The sequence below is a fragment of the Protomyctophum bolini genome (assembly GCF_963924005.1).
Source record: "Protomyctophum bolini genome assembly, chromosome: 3".
Lineage (NCBI taxonomy): Eukaryota > Metazoa > Chordata > Actinopteri > Myctophiformes > Myctophidae > Protomyctophum > Protomyctophum bolini.
Genome location: NC_137864.1, coordinates 30,711,707 through 30,731,912, shown reverse-complemented (window position 1 = coordinate 30,731,912; position 20,206 = coordinate 30,711,707). Strand labels below are relative to the sequence as shown.

At 43.2% G+C, this 20,206-nt stretch overlaps 1 protein-coding gene and 1 pseudogene across 3 annotated transcripts in view; one reads left to right on the top strand and one right to left on the bottom strand.

Annotated features, from left to right (window-relative positions):
- Positions 1 to 4,847: 4,847 nt before the first annotated feature.
- Positions 4,848 to 6,062, top strand: LOC308312596 (elongation factor 1-beta-like; annotated as a pseudogene). Its single transcript has one exon. The product of its transcript is annotated as an elongation factor 1-beta-like (transcript).
- Positions 5,611 to 20,206, bottom strand: part of tmc6b (transmembrane channel-like 6b) — a 28,561-nt gene continuing 13,965 nt past the window's right edge. The window contains exons 8-21 of one of the 2 annotated variants that reach the window (XM_080759259.1): positions 19,409 to 19,672; positions 14,715 to 14,911; positions 14,397 to 14,541; positions 12,991 to 13,146; positions 11,845 to 12,023; positions 11,314 to 11,404; positions 11,008 to 11,105; positions 10,711 to 10,806; positions 9,531 to 9,606; positions 9,277 to 9,410; positions 8,048 to 8,224; positions 7,641 to 7,719; positions 6,781 to 6,870; positions 5,611 to 5,678 (exon numbers count right to left, since the gene is read on the bottom strand). In XM_080759259.1, coding sequence (XP_080615385.1) covers positions 5,646 to 5,678; positions 6,781 to 6,870; positions 7,641 to 7,719; positions 8,048 to 8,224; positions 9,277 to 9,410; positions 9,531 to 9,606; positions 10,711 to 10,806; positions 11,008 to 11,105; positions 11,314 to 11,404; positions 11,845 to 12,023; positions 12,991 to 13,146; positions 14,397 to 14,541; positions 14,715 to 14,911; positions 19,409 to 19,672 — 1,815 coding nt within the window. In that variant the 3' untranslated portion in view covers positions 5,611 to 5,645. Of the gene's footprint in view, positions 5,679 to 5,830; positions 5,954 to 6,780; positions 6,871 to 7,640; positions 7,720 to 8,047; positions 8,225 to 9,276; positions 9,411 to 9,530; positions 9,607 to 10,710; positions 10,807 to 11,007; positions 11,106 to 11,313; positions 11,405 to 11,844; positions 12,024 to 12,990; positions 13,147 to 14,396; positions 14,542 to 14,714; positions 14,912 to 19,408; positions 19,673 to 20,206 lie in introns of those variants that run through there. The other variant, XM_080759260.1, reaches the window with a different exon arrangement.

Sequence of the window (20,206 nt, the reverse complement as noted above, 5' to 3'; positions counted from 1 at the left end):
ATCCACTCTTAGTACTCTCACATCCACTCTTAGTACTCGCATCCACTCTTAGTACTCGCATCCACTCTTAGTACTCGCATCCACTCTTAGTACTCTCACATCCACTCTTAGTACTCTCATCCACTCTTAGTACTCTCATCCACTCTTACTCACATACACTCTTAGTACTCTCATCCACTCTTAGTACTCTCATCCACTCTTAGTACTCTTATCCACTCTTAGTACTCTTATCCACTCTTAGTACTCTTATCCACTCTTAGTACTCTTATCCACTCTTATCCACTCTTAGTACTCTTATCCACTCTTAGTACTCTTATCCACTCTTAGTACTCTCATCCACTCTTAGTACTCTCATCCACTCTTAGTACTCTCATCCACTCTTAGTACTCACATCCACTCTTAGTACTCACATCCACCCTTAGTACTCACATCCACTCTTAGTACTCTCGTCCACTCTTAGTACTCACATCCACTCTTAGTACTCACATCCACTCTTAGTACTCACATCCACCCTTAGTACTCCCATCCACTCTTAGTACTCCCATCCACTCTTAGTACTCTCACATCCACTCTTAGTACTCTCACATCCACTCTTAGTACTCACATCCACTCTTAGTACTCTCACATCCACTCTTAGTACTCTCATCCACTCTTAGTACTCTCATCCACTCTTACTCACATCCACTCTTAGTACTCTCACATCCACTCTTAGTACTCTCATCCACTCTTAGTACTCACATCCACCCTTAGTACTCTCATCCACTCTTAGTACTCTCGTCCACTCTTAGTACTCACATCCACTCTTAGTACTCACATCCACTCTTACTCTCATCCACCCTTAAAACGATTATCGATTAATAATTTTCATAATCGATTTCGGGTCCTATTAACGATAATCGATTAATTGATTAAACGGACCCATCCCTAGTACTCTCATCCACTCTTAGTACTCTCATCCACTCTTACTCACATCCACTCTTAGTACTCTCATCCACTCTTAGTACTCTCACATCCACTCTTAGTACTCGCATCCACTCTTAGTACTCGCATCCACTCTTAGTACTCGCATCCACTCTTAGTACTCGCATCCACTCTTAGTACTCTCACATCCACTCTTAGTACTCACATCCACTCTTAGTACTCTCATCCACTCTTACTCACATACACTCTTAGTACTCTCATCCACTCTTAGTACTCTCATCCACTCTTAGTACTCTTATCCACTCTTAGTACTCTTATCCACTCTTAGTACTCTTATCCACTCTTAGTACTCTTATCCACTCTTAGTACTCTTATCCACTCTTAGTACTCTTATCCACTCTTAGTACTCTTATCCACTCTTAGTACTCTCATCCACTCTTAGTACTCTCATCCACTCTTAGTACTCTCATCCACTCTTAGTACTCACATCCACTCTTAGTACTCACATCCACCCTTAGTACTCACATCCACTCTTAGTACTCTCGTCCACTCTTAGTACTCACATCCACTCTTAGTACTCACATCCACCCTTAGTACTCCCATCCACTCTTAGTACTCGCATCCACTCTTAGTACTCGCATCCACTCTTAGTACTCTCACATCCACTCTTAGTACTCTCACATCCACTCTTAGTACTCACATCCACTCTTAGTACTCTCACATCCACTCTTAGTACTCTCATCCACTCTTAGTACTCTCATCCACTCTTACTCACATCCACTCTTAGTACTCTCACATCCACTCTTAGTACTCTCATCCACTCTTAGTACTCACATCCACCCTTAGTACTCTCATCCACTCTTAGTACTCTCGTCCACTCTTAGTACTCACATCCACTCTTAGTACTCACATCCACTCTTACTCTCATCCACCCTTAAAACGATTATCGATTAATAATTTTCATAATCGATTTCGGGTCCTATTAACGATAATCGATTAATTGATTAAACGGACCCATCCCTAGTACTCTCATCCACTCTTAGTACTCTCATCCACTCTTACTCACATCCACTCTTAGTACTCTCATCCACTCTTAGTACTCTCACATCCACTCTTAGTACTCGCATCCACTCTTAGTACTCGCATCCACTCTTAGTACTCCCATCCACTCTTAGTACTCGCATCCACTCTTAGTACTCTCACATCCACTCTTAGTACTCGCACATCCACTCTTAGTACTCTCACATCCACTCTTAGTACTCACATCCACTCTTAGTACTCTCACATCCACTCTTAGTACTCACATCCACTCTTAGTACTCACATCCACTCTTAGTACTCACGTCCACTCTTAGTACTCACATCCACCCTTAGTACTCTCATCCACTCTTAGTACTCACATCCACCCTTAGTACTCTCATCCACTCTTAGTACTCACGTCCACTCTTAGTACTCACGTCCACTCTTAGTACTCACATCCACCCTTAGTACTCTCATCCACTCTTAGTACTCACATCCACTCTTAGTACTCTCATCCACTCTTAGTACTCACATCCACTCTTAGTACTCACATCCACCCTTAGTACTCTCATCCACTCTTAGTACTCTCATCCACTCTATCCACTCTTAGTACTCTCATCCACTCTTACTCTCATCCACTCTTAGTACTCTCATCCACTCTTAGTACTCTCATCCACTCTTAGTACTCTCACATCCACTCTTACTCTCATCCACCCTTAAAACGATTATCGATTATTAATTTTCATAATCGATTTCGGGTCTTATTAACGATAATCGAATATTCGATTAATCGGACCCATCCCTAGTACTCTCATCCACTCTTAGTACTCTCATCCACTCTTACTCACATCCACTCTTAGTACTCTCATCCACTCTTAGTACTCTCACCTCCACTCTTAGTACTCGCATCCACTCTTAGTACTCGCATCCACTCTTAGTACTCACACATCCACTCTTAGTACTCTCACATCCACTCTTAGTACTCTCACATCCACTCTTAGTACTCTCACATCCACTCTTAGTACTCTCACATCCACTCTTAGTACTCACATCCACTCTTAGTACTCTCATCCACTCTTAGTACTCTCACATCCACTCTTAGTACTCACATCCACTCTTAGTACTCTCATCCACTCTTACTCACATCCACTCTTAGTACTCTCATCCACTCTTACCCACATCCACTCTTAGTACTCTCATCCACTCTTAGTACTCTCATCCACTCTTAGTACTCTCATCCACTCTTAGTACTCTCATCCACTCTTAGTACTCGCATCCACTCTTAGTACTCGCATCCACTCTTAGTACTCTCACAGCCACTCTTAGTACTCTCACATCCACTCTTAGTACTCTCACATCCACTCTTAGTACTCACATCCACTCTTAGTACTCACATCCACCCTTAGTACTCTCGTCCACTCTTAGTACTCTCGTCCACTCTTAGTACTCACATCCACTCTTAGTACTCACATCCACCCTTAGTACTCTCATCCACTCTTAGTACTCACATCCACTCTTAGTAGTCTCACATCCACTCTTAGTACTCTCACATCCACTCTTAGTACTCTCACATCCACTATTAGTACTCACATCCACTCTTAGTACTCTCATCCACTCTTACTCACATACACTCTTAGTACTCTCATCCACTCTTAGTACTCTCATCCACTCTTAGTACTCTCACATCCACTCTTAGTACTCGCACATCCACTCTTAGTACTCTCACATCCACTATTAGTACTCACATCCACTCTTAGTACTCTCAAATCCACTCTTAGTACTCTTACATCCACTCTTAGTACTCTCACATCCACTCTTAGTACTCACATCCACCCTTAGTACTCTCATCCACTCTTAGTACTCTCGTCCACTCTTAGTACTCACATCCACTCTTAGTACTCACATCCACTCTTACTCTCATCCACCCTTAAAACGATTATCGATTAATAATTTTCACAATCGATTTCGGGTCCTATTAACGATAATCGATTAATTGATTAAACGGACCCATCCCTAGTACTCTCATCCACTCTTAGTACTCTCATCCACTCTTACTCACATCCACTATTAGTACTCTCATCCACTCTTAGTACTCTCACATCCACTCTTAGTACTCGCATCCACTCTTAGTACTCGCATCCACTCTTAGTACTCGCATCCACTCTTAGTACTCTCACATCCACTCTTAGTACTCGCACATCCACTCTTAGTACTCTCACATCCACTCTTAGTACTCTCACATCCACTCTTAGTACTCTCACATCCACTCTTAGTACTCACATCCACTCTTAGTACTCTCATCCACTCTTACTCACATACACTCTTAGTACTCTCATCCACTCTTAGTACTCTCATCCACTCTTAGTACTCTCACATCCACTCTTAGTACTCACATCCACTCTTAGTACTCTCATCCACTCTTAGTACTCACATCCACCCTTAGTACTCTCATCCACTCTTAGTACTCTCGTCCACTCTAAGTACTCACATCCACTCTTAGTACTCACATCTACCCTTAGTACTCTCATCCACTCCTAGTACTCACATCCACTCTTAGTACTCACATCCACTCTTAGTACTCACATCCACTCTTAGTATACTCTCATCCACTCTTAGTACTCTCATCCACTCTTACTCACATCCACCCTTAGTACTCTCATCCACTCTTAGTACTCTCATCTACTCTTAGTACTCTCATCCACTCTTAGTACTCTCATCCACTCTTAGTACTCTCATCCACTCTTAGTACTCTCATCCACTCTTAGTACTCTCATCCACTCTTAGTACTCTCATCCACTCTTACTCACATCCACTCTTAGTACTCTCACATCCACTCTTAGTACTCTCATCCACTCTTAGTTGTACTGTACTATAAAATATTCTGTGTAGCACTATAAGTCCTCGCTATGCCCATACACTCCAACGTGCAATTAGCTTCAAGATCAGACACAGCTAGGTCGGACGTCATTGAACACCATATTTGGGTGTGGGTGCTGTGTAAGCTCCAACATGCGAATGGATCAAGTTGGAGTGACATCAGCGAGATGACAAAGGCATCCCACAAGAATATAGATATAAAGCAACGCTGCAACAAGCTACTTTTATTACCAATAGTTTAGTCTTGTATATAGGAACTTGAGGTTTGAATGTTCTGCACCAACTTGAGTTTTGAATGTTCTGCACCAAATATCTTACTACTTTGCTGGTTGACTATTAAATGTTGTGACCAAATATGTAAGATATCTGGTGTTAAAGTCAAGTTCTAGCATACAGGTGCAGGCCTTGTGTGAGAATCAGCTACAGTTAAACCGAGCTTGAGTCGTGTAGACTATTTTTCATTAAAAGCTTCCTGCAGTGGGAAGCAGCTCGTTTCTGCTCCGCTTCTTCACGTTGATTAATTACTTTACATTTATTAAAACCTCACTAACATGGGATTCGGTGACTTGAAAACCTCCAGCAGCCTGAAGGTTCTCACCGACTTCCTGGCGGATAAGAGATACATAGAAGGAGATGTTCCCTCCCAAGCAGACATCGCTGTGTTCGATGCGATCTTGTCTCCTCCACCTGCTGACTTGCTCCATGCTCTGTGTTGGTACAACCATATCCTGTCCTACCAGAAAGACAAGACCAGTCTACCCGGGGTAAAGAAACCTCTGAGTGAGTACGGTCCAGTGGGCGTGCCTGACAGCACAGCCTATGCAGGGCCTAGGCTTGAGGAAGACTTTGATCTGTTTGAATCTGAAGACGAAGAGGAGAGTGCAGAAGCAGCCAGATTGAAGGAGGAGAGTGCAAAAGCAGCCAGATTGAAGGAGGAGAGTGCAGAAGCAGCCAGATTGAAGGAAACCAGCTCTCATTGCCAAGTCGACAATCGTGTTGGATGTGAAGCCATGGGATGACGAGACAAACATGGTCGAAGTGGAGGAATGTGTCAGAAGTATTCAAATGGATGGATTACTGTGGGAACAATCCAGGCTGCTTCACATTGGCTACGGCATCAAGAAGCTGGAGATAGACTGTGTGGTGGAGGATGACAAGGTGGGAATAGACATATTGGAGGAACAGATCACAGCGTTTGAGGATTATGTTCAGTCCGTGGATGTTGTTTCCTTCAACAAGATCTAACACCATCTAAGACAAAGAGCAAGGCAGGTGCATCTGACTGTGACAAAGTGGTTTAAAGTGCACTCAGTTACAGGTGTAGCGATCAGCTGGGTGGTGATTTAGAGAACTGTTTCTGAATTAATATTAATGTAGTCACTACTTAATGCTTTCTCGCTCACAGAGCACATAAGCAACATACCGGTATATAGATATTTTACAATATTCTGAGACTGATCCGACTTAAGTTACACCCATCCATCTGAGGCGAGTCCTTAACATGGCCATTCTGTGTACAGTGGGCTCACGGATTCAAGGATTGACCTGGCTGAGCAGCATGTTTGGTTGTTAAAGGGCCACTTCACCCTTTTTTCAACCAGATCTTATTATGAATGATGTTTGGGAGACAAGAAACACTTTCCTGGGGTTTTTATATGGGTAGTATGTGTTTTTAGATATTGATTCAAAGTGCCAGTGATGTCATGGATAGTCTCACTTCCATCCTGGACTACATGTTGTCTCAGTAAGACAGCCTCTCCACAAGGAGGAGCAGTGCACCAAGACATTATAGGAATTGTAGACCATGACATCACAGACACTTTGAAATACAAACATATCTAAAAACACATATTACTCACATACAAACCCCAGGAAAGTGTTTATTGTCTCCCAAACATCATTAAAATAGATCTGGTTGGAAAAGGAGCTGAAGTGGTCCATTAAGTGTAGTTCACGGACTGACCTGGCTGGTGAGTCTGCGAGGAGAAGAGATTCGTTTCTGCTCATGGATCGCCTGGAGGCGGGTGATCAGAAACTTCTTATCCTCTCCCTCCTGCACATGTAGAGGTAGGGAGGTAGGGAAGGAACAAGTTGAGTAAGAGGGAGGGAAGAGAGAGAGATGGAGGGGGAAAAGGCAAGAGGAACAGATGGAGGGAGAGAAGCAGAGGAGAAATTGGAAAGAGAGGAGATGAGAAACACAAGTGAAGAGCACATAAGATTCACAAGAGAAATAGAAAAGAAGAGAAATTATTGAAATGAAGAGAATAGGATGAGGAGGATGGCCATGAGTGAATATCAGAACTGGGATAACAGGAAATGTTGCCTTAATTCTAGTTTTTGATTATTGTAGTTATGTGTATGTATATATGTAGTTTTGCCACAATCTTTGTATTTTTCCAGTTTTTCATGTATGACAGTACTTCATTAGACAACCTGGAGTCGTTTTCATGTGCACTGCAATGGTGTATTTACTTTGTATTCACGGTTTCTTCCTGGAGGCTGAACCCTTGACAGTCAAATGGGCCAATGAAATAAACAGTAATATAGTGACATCACATTATCAGCCCCTCCCCCTTTATCATACAACTACAGCTGTGGGTGCGACTTCAGTTCAGGTGGATCACCACCCATCAGGCAAACTTAATGGACTGGTGGGCAGTTTTTTTAATATTGTAAACATGCACACAATATACAAAAGACCACATGAAACAAATATACAATCGATATCAGTAAAACATTTTATACTACATAGACATAATTTCTGTGTGAATGTGTGCGTGACATGCGTGTGTATGTGTGTGTGACATGCGTGCGCGTTCTTACGTTCTCGATCTGTTCCTGTAGTAAATTGACAATTTTCCTTTGTCCATCCAGAACCTGACTGTAGAAGTAGATGACAATCCTGATGCGCGCGCGCACGCGCACACACACACACACACACACACACACACACACACACACACACACACACACACACACACACACACACACACACACACACACACACACACACACACACACACACACACACACACACACACACACACACACACACACACACACACACACACACACACACACACACACACACACACACACACACACACACACACGTTAATTATGTGTGTATAGTTCCATAATAAGGATAAGGAAGTATGGAATGTGTGTGTGTGTGTGTGTGTGTGTGTGTGTGTGTGTGTGTGTGTGTGTGTGTGCGCGCGCACGCTCACAGGAAGATGCCCGCAACCAGGAACAGGAACATGGGGTTCTCCACCAGGTAGGAGTGAGCCTGGGCCAGCCAAGACAGGCTGGGATTGTGTTTCTCCAGCTCTGCCATCCACACCTTCCCTGATTCAAACATGGTCTTCAGCTGACGGAACGGACCGCAGGACTGGGAGGGGTGGAGACTGGGGCAGTAGAGTGGAGTGGGAGTACGGAATGGTAAGAAGTTGGGAGATGTGTGCTTGTGTTTATTGAATGCATCTATAAGTTAACTGGTTCAGTGTAGTTCAGTGCACAAGATGTCTACTTTATGTCTATTTAATTTGTTTTGATATTTTTACTATATTCATTTATCATTAAAAATATAACTGCAGTTTGTTCGCAAACCATGTTTGCAAACCATGTGCCTCATTTGCAATGTGCTTTGAGAAAACACGTCCACTAAGTGCTGTTTTAAACATGCATAAAAGTTATTTAATACTTTCAACTTCGCACGCAAGGCACAGTCTCACCACAATGCTTTGTTAACACAAAGTACAGCAGCAGCACTAGAAGCTAGAAGCTAAAAATAAATAAACAGTTTCTGTCTGCGCCGGTAGCAACACGGGAACCAATGGAAACCGGTTCAGTTCTTTTCCACCGGTTGGTCCCCAATGGGAACCGGTTCAGTTCTTTTCCACTGGTTGGTCCCCAATGGGAACCGGTTCAGTTCTTTTCCACCGGTTGGTCCCCAATGGGAACCGGTTCAGTTCTTTTCCACCGGTTGGTCTCCAATGGGAACCGGTTCAGTTCTTTTTGGTTCTTAGTCCATGAGCCAGAGCTCCAAAATTGGAACATTAATTATGAATTGTGTGGGAAAGACTATTCCTATATTAAACTGTTATCACCATGAAACTTCCCCAGTTGATTACTTACACGAAGACAATGATTTATTGTTACATTTTTCAATATGCAAATGAGGCATTATGTAGGAAAATATGCAAAATAATAGAAAATATGAAAAAGCAACTACTGTGGAAGGGTTATCATGTATTCATTTACTTGTATTGATTCTATAAACAATTTAATATAAGTCTAGTTTTTCCCACCAATTTTGGAGCTCTGGCTCATGGACTAAGAACCAAAAAGAACTGAACCGGTTCCCATTGGGAACCAACCGGTGGAAAGGGGGTCTCAGTGTGCTCACTTCCTAAGCTTAAGGTTGTGTGTGTGCATGTGTGTGTCAAAACATGTGTACCTCCACATAGTGTATGTGACGCATACAGTTGAGCACAGGAAGGAGGGAAAACACAGCAGCGTAATGAAGATGGTAGTCATCTGGCTTGCTCTGTAGGGCTTCCTGGGAGCCTGGCAGTTCAACATCAGACTGCCCTGAATGGACATGGGACACGGTTAGCAGTTATTACAATGTTTCCAGATACAGCTTTACACAATAAGACATCGTGTTTTAGGACATCTTGTTTGTGATGTGGTAGATCTGCGCAAGGTTACCTCCTTAACATAGAAGAGTAGCAAGAGTTTCAGAATCTGTACTGCTGGCAGCAGAGGTGTGAACAGAAGCCCCAACCTGAACAAACAAACGTAAACACTTTATTTTCATTTTGTCCCCATTTGCAATACCTTTCCGGTATTGCAACAGGCCATGTCATCCATTTTTAAATTTTAAATGAGATAAGGCACTTCTCTGTCCATTCCTCCGTACCTGATGTTAGCCTCCATGGAGGTCTTAACTCAATGTCTGCCAAGGACTTAATTAACTGCTTTTTTATCAACATGCTGATCTCAACATGTCAAATTACCTGAATATTAATTAATTCGCTTTAAAATCCCATAGACTTGGCTGTCATATGACGTAATCTTCAAAAGCCATGTATTGGAGGCCCTAAAAAAATATCTATTCTATTTTAGTTCATAAAACAGTCTGGAGCTTTGTGGAACTCTACATTTAGAACTCCACCTTTTGGTGACCTCATGAATATGATGTCACACTTCAAGCTATGTCCGATGGTATTACAACATTGTCACACTTCGGTTCTGTAGAAATGCTGATCCACTCCTTATACTTCCTTCTATCTTTCTCTCTTTTCTACTTCTCATATCTCCCTTCTCTTCTCTTCTTTTATGCTCATGAAATCCTTGCTGGCTATTAATACTATTTATTCTATTAAAAAAAAAAAGAAAAAAACTTATACAGTGAAAGAAAAAGTTGTCAAAGTTCCAAGTGGGAGGGTGGGGGGTTGCTATTCGTCTTGTCTTTCGTTTTGTTTTGTTTAGTCTAATTTTTGTTTTGTTTCAGTTTCAGTTTTGTGACCACTCAAACCAACTCAAAAACAATTCTGTCCATGTAGTATCAGAACTGTCCTGTTTCCTGTCTGTTCTCTGTCTATGTATGTAAAAATAGAAAAAGAAGCATAACATATGTACTGCGTTTTTTCCTGCCCATACCCCTCTTCTATGCTCAATAAAAACTTTAAAAAGGAGAAATGCTGATCCAAACGATTTCACACTCAACACTGCACCCACTCGGACCTCAGAAATATACACGACCCAGTGTGAGATGTCAAGAGACCACAGTGTCTATACTTCAGAGCCAAGGTATGTGGTTATTACACCACTGATATCACCACTGATGACTTGAGCTACCTGTTTTATAAGATTATTCTATTCTTACCATGCCAATGTCTGTCCATAGATGAGTTCAAGCACATGCCTGGCAATATCAAACACAGGTCTCCTCTTTCTCTTCAGTACACGCTGAGAAAATAATCTGCAGACAAGAAACCAAAGTTAACAGAAGATTAGGCCAAGAGAATGGTACAGAAAAAAGAAATAGATAGAGATAGCGATGGAAAGAGAGAGGGGGGTGGGGGGCCTTGGGGGGGGGGGGGGGGTTATACACAAACATCTCTATGACTGATTCTGAGAGAGATCCACACCTCCAGAGGAACTCTCCTCCAGAGGAACTCACCTCCAGAGGAACTCTCCAAAGAATGTGTCCAGTAGAGTGAAGATGAAGTCCATGATAAGGAATCGGTACAACTCTTGCCCTACAAAGCTCTCCCAGCACTGAGCACAACATGAACACACACACGCGCACACACACACAATTATATACAGAAAACAGGCCATATCAAAAGTGAAAGATATCTTCAATTGGACTGTGCACAGTGATGAACCATGTAGTAGGATTGAATCCCACCAGAACATTCTCTCCTGGGAAACTATAAAAAAATACTACTAAGATTTTAATTTAAAAAATAAATTTTCATGCTACCTGTAGACCGAGGGTCTGAGGTTCCACCGCCACCCTTCCCAGCCAATGGTAGCACAGCACCCCAAGTACGCTCACTTTGAGCATTAAGTTCCTATAACACACACACACACACACACACACACACACACACACACACACACACACACACACACACACACACTTAACATCTTTATTTGCATTCACATTTTACAAAGAATTTCTTGAACACAAACAATAGTGGAAAGAAACTCTACAACAAGTGCTTCAGGATACAGATCACGGGTACAGAAAGCATCGCCTTCTCCATATATGGCGACTGCCAATTATTGCAGACACTGAACAGAATTTTGCCGATGCCTTAGCTCTCGGCTTGGGCATGCCTGCAATCACTCTCTCTCTCTCACTCACACAGACACACACACACACACACACACACACACACACACACACACACACACACACACACACACACACACACACACACACACAAGCTAAATAAATCATCAATGTTGTGCATTTTGGTTACAGGGAGGCGCAGCACCAACCCCCTACCTGCAGATGGCGATGTAGGTGCGTACGCTAGGGGACTCGTATTCCTCCATCCAACCTGCAGCATTGAAGAGTCCTGGAAGCAGCAGGTTGATGAGAGACACAACCACAGGGAGAGCCAGAAGGCTAGCTTCCTTCAGTAGGGGGTCAGTGTTTGTAGACCGAGCCCTATCCTGGAGGTCCTGTTGGTGGGGTGGGGAAAGGAAAATTAAACTTAATGTATGCTCTGTCCCACAACTGTGTCATGCATGGAAAATAGCTTGTGACACGTCGTGATCTTGTAGGTCAGCTAGTATGAAATGAGGCTTTAGAATCAGTGGTTGAAGAGACTGGTCCATAACGGTAAGGTTGTAGATTCACCCAGAGTAATATAATAAGAGAGTGGCGACACTAGTGTTGACTCCCATTGTAACAATGGAATGCGGAAGTGCTCATTCTACCTCAATGGGATAGTTCCAGCCATAGGAGCAATGTTTGGAACTATAGCCCATAGGCACCCTATGTCCATCAACAGCCACATATCCAAATAAACCACTTGAACTTAGGTGTAGGAAAAAATAGGACTGTAGTGTGGACAGAGTCAATCCGGACAAGTATCAGTTTAATAGTATGTATACAATTTACAATTTACAATTTAGGCATTTAGCAGACGCTCTTAATCCAGAGCGACTTACATTAAGCAAGAACAAAAAGCATGGGTATAGAGGGTATAAGTCATTATGGTGCTTGCAGCATGTATGATTTTGGCCTGCTAACATGATCATTAAATGTCACACTGTGCGACATAAAATTGCATCCACCTGGTCAGACTATGTGAGTTGAATTTTGTCTAGCTGTCATACTGTGCAAGGAAACTAGAACGTCCTACATCTGAAATCAAAATAGTCAGGGCAAAATAGTCTTTTCAGAAGAGGACAACAAGTTGGCTATTCTCTAAAAGTAGCTGATAATACAGTATGCACGTGCCAAGTGGTACAGCTGGGCATAATGAAAATGGACACGCCACCAGGTGACTATATCAGTGAAAGAGAAAAGAAGAGAGGAAATAAGACAGACTGGTCTTAAAGAGAGTTGTGCAAAACAAAATTGTATGCATGTTTTAATCTGTTAAAACCTTTTGATATTTTAAGGTTAATTAAATGTCTTCACCTTATGCATGTGCTCAGAGAAGAAGTAAATGGCGACAGTACAGCTAATGGTGCTGCCGATGCAGATAGACCAGGCTAGAGCATGGACCATCAGCCTCACCAGCCTCTGGCACAACGTCTTCTGGACATCATTACGGTTCACATCTGACAACAACTCCTGCAGAGGATGGAGACAGAGAGACAGTGGGCTGTATTTTGTGTGTCTTAAGTACCAGGTCTTATTCCCTAACTTGAGTAAACTAAAGACCTGGAGGCGTGATCAATGCTATTTGGCCACTCAGAATAGCCAAATGGCATTGATGACGCCTCCAGGTCTTTAGTTTACTCAAGTTAGGGAATAAGACCTGGTACTTAAGACACGCAAAATACAGCCCAGTGTGTGTGTGTGTGTGTGTGTGTGTGTGTGTGTGTGTGTGTGTGTGTGTGTGTGTGTGTGTGTGTGTGTGTGTGTGTGTGTGTTTGTGCGTGCGTGCGTGCGTGCATGACTGAGTGCTCATTTTGTACACCGTACATACAGTATATAATTGGGATATAATATTCCATTATGGGAATTTCACCCATAATGCAACATAAGTGTAATTACTCTAGCACCACCTCTAAGCCAAACTTTCGACTTGCACACAAATATCTAAATCTAATGGACAGATTGCCATTACTTTACTGAGCACATTCCTGCTCCCTGGAAGTTGATGACCTGATGATGATGACACAGGACCGATGACCGATAGGATATAAGGACAAGGATGATAAGGTATGTCATAATCTATTACTACACAGCTTCTAGGATTAACCCTTACTGATTATGCTGACCTGGGAATGGTCAGAAGTGTTGGATATGCATGCTCTTCCTCCAGGTCCAACACTTCTGCCAATGTCCAGGTGGGTGGAAGGAGCAGCACAGACTATACTCCACTGCTTCTGATCATTATCTGCCATTTAACGATCAATCAATATTGGAGTTGGACACGCCCCCAAGGCGCAGCCTTACATCCTTGGTGTACATTGCGCCATAGATCATATGCGTTTGTTTCTCATGTGGGTAAAATGCCATGTACTGTGTAAAGGCTTTTGCACACCAAGCTCAAATTGTCATGCAAAATAAGTGGATAACTTAAATTTGACGGTGTCTCGAGGAAGGAATGTGTGAGAGAACATAATGTGAGTAGAGTGTGGGGGATAGAAAGATGACAAGAAGGGAGGGTCAGAGAAAGAATGTGTGAGATCATCACATTCCTGTCCACTAATTATGTTCCCCGGAGAGGGAGACTGAGAGAAACTGTGACTGAGAGTGGGTTTATCTCAATGTATGTTTCTGTGTGCATGTTTCTTTGCATGCGTGCAGTGCGTATGTGCGTGCGTGCGTGCGTGCGTGCGTGCGTGCGTGTGTGTGCGTGTATGCATGCGTACCTTGATCTGGGTGCTGATGTTATCTCTCATGAGTTTAATGGAAAACTTCTTGCTGACTTTAAAGTCCCAGGAAGAGAAGACCTTGACAGCTAGCATGCCATGAGACTTGTATAGATGGAAACTCCGTCCAAATGACCGGGACATGCTGTTAGGAAGAAGCACAGAGGAGATACTTTTTTTTCATATGAAGTGCAGGCTTTTCTGTATAATAATGTGTCATGTAATGTACACACACACGCACACGCACACACACACACACACACACACACACACACACACACACACACACACACACACACACACACACACACACAGTACCTGTACACTAGTATGATGCAGGTGATGAAATAGGCCAATACTATAGTGAAGAAGTAAGCCAGAGGCATGTTGTAGGAGAGATCAGGGGACAGACAGTCTTCCTGCCCTGTGCCATTGGACAGCGTCAGCGTGCAGCTCTTATTGAGGGTTAAGTTACTGTAGTAACCGTAGTACATCACCGAGTCTGAGAAGTAGCCCTGAGACAGCAACGGAGAAACAATGCTTAGGAGTTGAACCACAATGGAGTGAAATCACATAATGTTGTATAGTTTCCATTGGTTAAATATTGGTTAAATATTTATACCCACAGACAAACGTAACCACTTTCAACCTGGTGTCCCTATTTTGGGCAAATGTTTCATAGATTAATTTAAAAAAATAGCACAAAAAGCTGGTGTACAAGCTCGTAATGCAGTGCGATGGAATGCATTCTGAGATTGTACATCGGCTGTTTTCATCACTTATAGAATGTGTAACACTGTCATACAACACAGTAGTAGGGCATTCATTTAAAGGGGAAAAAACCAAACGTTACGGTAAGACTATATTAGGATCAGGTCTATAATGCATTATAAGTGCATTGGTATGCATTATAATGCACTTACGGTATAAGGCTTCAACTTCTTATGAATGTTTATAATGCATAACAACTTATAACAAAGACATGTTATAACTGACTAAGTTAGTTATAATGTGCTGTTCCACTGAACTTATAATGCATTATAACCAGCACTTATAATGCGTCATAACTTGAAAGTTGTCAAACATTGACATAGAGTATTGCACAGCTCTATGTCACTTATCAAACATGTGGTTGAACCCATTTTTGTTACTATGTTTAGAGTACCAATAGGGGGTGCTGTTGCACCACTCGCTTCAGACTGGTCTGATTTTTACTACTACCAGCTGCTTAGTGTATGTAGTTATGTAGCAGAATCCAGTTAAGTGAACGTTTCGTGAAGATTCTTGTAAACCATGTTTTTTCTGTTCTATGGACCCTAGAGGACACAAAAAAAACGGTTTACATTTTTTTTTCGCGCCCTAACAATATTTTATCACCATGGCAATACATGGCAATGTGTAGCAATATTCCGTGTCTGTCTGTATTTCTGTCGACATCATTTCTCCAAATCTGCCAGGCCGATTTACACCAAATGTGGTCCAGGAGTGTATGATGTGCTCTGGAAGACCCCATATAAATTTCACCACGATCGGCCCATAGGTGGCGCTACAGCACCAAATTCAAAACGAAATTTCATGATTATTCACAAACTACTTGTCCAATTTCAATGACATTGGCTAGGTTGTTGTACCATGGGCTGAAGCACAAGCCCAGAAAGTTTGACCACAATCCACCAATAGGTGGCGCTACAACAACAGATTCAATATGCAATTTCACAAGGTGCATAAGCTACCTGACCAATTTTCCACAAAAACCTTGAATAATCAGTAACGGACAGTTTTATTTAAAATCAAAGGGTTTATTTACGAACGGGACATGCTCAACTGTACAAAGAATCACTGTAGGTATCATCGTCATCACTCTCATCTCATCTTTTGTATGATTATCACATGAACCCTCAGCAGCCTCACATTTGCAGAGCTCTGTGCATGGAAGGTTATTACTGTTGCAAGAACAGCGGCCGCAACACATGCACACTTGACGAGTTCAACAACGGCCTCTGGTGCAGGTGGAACCTTTGAGACTACAGGGACACACCTTCCATCATCTTGTTGCTTCCATCCTAAAGAAAGTGGATCTAAAACCTGTGGCTCAGCAACGATGTCTTGTGCCCATACATTGGCTTGCCAATGTGCTCGCAGAATGTGTTCGACGATGGACCCTTGCGTTGGACATATCTTTTCAACACCCTGATTGCCCTTGAGCTGTTTAAATATGTGCCACCAAAGTACTTCAGCTGATTCATACCCAGGTTTGAAAAGCTGACACACAAACTTTTCACACCCGGCTAACACCTCCAAGGATGGATGAGGGCCAACACCAAGTTCAGCAAGTGCATGGAGAACATCATCACCAGTCTTCATGAACGATTTGAAGCAGGAAGATTTACCTTTTCCTCAGATGTGACCAGTGGTATCGCAACCAGTGAGTGTGTGGAATCCTGGCAATGCGGCTGCTCGTTTTACTATTTCACCTTTCCGAACAACCATCTCCTGCACGACAGCCATGCCGCCAATCAAGATACTGGTCAACACTTCTGCAGATGGGCTACTCTGCATGTCTATGGATTCTTCATTAGATTCCATCTCTGAAACCACTCCTTCCAATTCATGGATGAGGGCAGACTTGGCTGTAGTCTGCAACAGAGAACCATCAGACTTCATTAAGCTGGCATTGTGATCAGCAAATTCGTGTGTTCCCACAATGTTCTGCAGGTCCAGTTCTCTTGATGACTTGGCAACGAGAAGCAAGCGAACAAACAAGGAGTTTGTTGCTTTCAAGCTGACTATTTCAGATGATGCCTTAAGCTTGATAGTTTTGCATCCATCTTTCCAGGTCAGATACTTCAGCTTCGTCATTTTGTCCCACATGTTCTTTTCCCCTCTGACCCTCTCATTCACAAAAGTTCAGTGCTCTGCTCCCTCGTAACTCTTGCAGAATGTTTCACTCGGAGTGTTGACATAAAGGCGCAAGGCTACACAGATCTATACTTGCTATTTGACAACTATACTGTGACAAACTCCATGAAGGACAGAACAAGACATCTCTGTAAAATAGAGGATAACACACCAGTCAAAGACTTCAAGGCTTTCCTCGGAAGCAAGGAAACCAAGGCCAACCTCGTCCTCTACTTTGCCCAAAAAGCTGTTGATCTTTGCAAGCTACCAATCACAACACACACACACACACACACACACACACACACACACACACACACACACACACACACACACACACACACACACACACACACACACACACACACACACACACACACACACACACACACACACACACACACACACACACACACACACACACACACACACACACACACACACACACACACGGGTGTCATGTCCACAAACACAAAAATGGTGAACATCACAAGTACACAAGAAGAGGCTGATACGTTACTGGTTATGTATGCCGCAGCAGTGAGTCGTTTAGGTAAAACGCCACATATATACTCATGTGACACTGATGTTTTGGTACTTGCCCTTCGAAGGTTACCAGACCTTCAACCAGAGAGTGCAATCATCATGGGCACAGGAGATCAAAGACGGACGATAAAACTGAGACCAATCTACACGGCCATTGGCCCCAAACGAGCAGCCACATTGCCAGGATTCCTCACGCTCACTGGTTGCGATACCACTGGTCACATCCGAGGAAAAGGTAAATCTTCCTGCTTCAAATCGTTCATGAAGACTGGTGATGATGTTCTCCATGCACTTGCTGAACTTGGTGTTGGCCCTCATCCATCCTTGGAGGTGTTAGCCGGGTGTGAAAAGTTTGTGTGTCAGCTTTTCAAACCTGGGTATGAATCAGCTGAAGTACTTTGGTGGCACATATTTAAACAGCTCAAGGGCAATCAGGGTGTTGAAAATATATGTCCAACGCAAGGGTCCATCGTCGAACACATTCTGCGAGCACATTGGCAAGCCAATGTATGGGCACAAGACATCGTTGCTGAGCCACAGGTTTTAGATCCACTTTCTTTAGGATGGAAGCAACAAGATGATGGAAGGTGTGTCCCTGTAGTCTCAAAGGTTCCACCTGCACCAGAGGCCGTTGTTGAACTCGTCAAGTGTGCATGTGTTGCCAGCAAGTGTAACGGCCGCTGTTCTTGCAACAGTAATAACCTTCCATGCACAGAGCTCTGCAAATGTGAGGCTGCTGAGGGTTCATGTGATAATCATACAAAAGATGATGCTGAGAGTGATGACGATGATACCTACAGTGATTCTTTGTACAGTTGAGCATGTCACGTTCGTAAATAAACCCTTTGATTTTAAATAAAACTGTCCGTTACTGATTATTCAAGGTTTTTGTGGAAAATTGGTCAGGTAGCTTATGCACCTTGTGAAATTGCATATTGAATCTGTTGTTGTAGCGCCACCTATTGGTGGATTGTGGTCAAACTTTCTGGGCTTGTGCTTCAGCCCATGGTACAACAACCTAGCCAATGTCATTGATATTGGACAAGTAGTTTGTGAATAATCATGAATTTTTGTTTTGAATTTGGTGCTGTAGCGCCACCTATGGGCCGATAGTGGTGAAATTTTTATGGGGTCTTCCAGAGCACATCATACACTCCTCGACCACATTTGGTGTAAATCGGCCTGGCAGATTTGGAGAAATGATGTCGACAGAAATACAGACAGACACGGAATATTGCTACACATTGCCATGTATTGCCAAAATATTGTTAGGGCGCGAAAAAAAAATGTAAACCGTTTTTTTTGTGTCCTCTAGGGTCCATAGAACAGAAAAAACATGGTTTACAAGAATCTTCACGAAACGTTCACTTAATTACACAATGACATACACTATGCTGGTCTGCTGAATTCCACACATAAAATAAAGAAATATGTTATGTTTCTACAGTAACAACGTAAAGCCTCAAAGCTTTTACTGAAAGCTCATGTTTCTCGTGTTTAGGAGGTTTACCATAGTGTGCCAAACAAGAAACACAAGAGACAATACGGATACCCTTCCAGGTTCTTACCTCACCAGTGAACAGCTCAAGCCCATAGCTGTGGCCCTGGCCCAGGGAGGACTGAGGCCTCGGGGGATACACCGCCTGGGGCAGCACCAGGAAGGCCCCAATCAACAGGAACAGGAATACGTTGAAGAAGAGGAGGGTTTTGAGGAAGATGAAATAGGAGAGGACGCCGGTGCCGAAACGGCCACTCACCCTCTTCAGCGCTACATGCCAGAGCTGGAGGGAGTGCAGGAAAGACAGCCAGCTGTACCAGGACTGTCTCGCTGCCTGGAGAGAAGAGGAGAGAGAAGGAAAGGGAAGGGTTGGGTGGAAGGTTCATATTCCTGATAGTGTTGCTTGTGGTGGTTGTGTGTGTGTGTGTGTGTGTGTGTGTGTGTGTGTGTGTGTGTGTGTGTGTGTGTGTGTGTGTGTGTGTGTGTGTGCATAACTTAAAATAGTGACTCACACACTAGGGATATAAAGTATTGGCCAACAGGCTCTACTACCTACAGACTTTACAGACAGTACTGTATATACAATATCCGTTGCTTGTTTGTGTGTGTACGTGCGCAAGAGTGCAAGACTCCTTAATCTATTGTGGTGTCTCGATGGCAAAACACCGCCCAACAGGTAAGCACACCCCTGGAGGCCAGCAGAGGCAGAGAGAGAGAAGAGGAGCGCATCAACCTCTGGGGCGGGTACTAGAGGGGAGGTATGTCCCGCGTCACCTACTTGATCAGCTGGAATGCGCGTCACCTGCCTTCTGTCAGAGGAGCGCCACAATTTAAAAGGCAGCTCTCTCTGCCTCAGTTCAGATCGAGG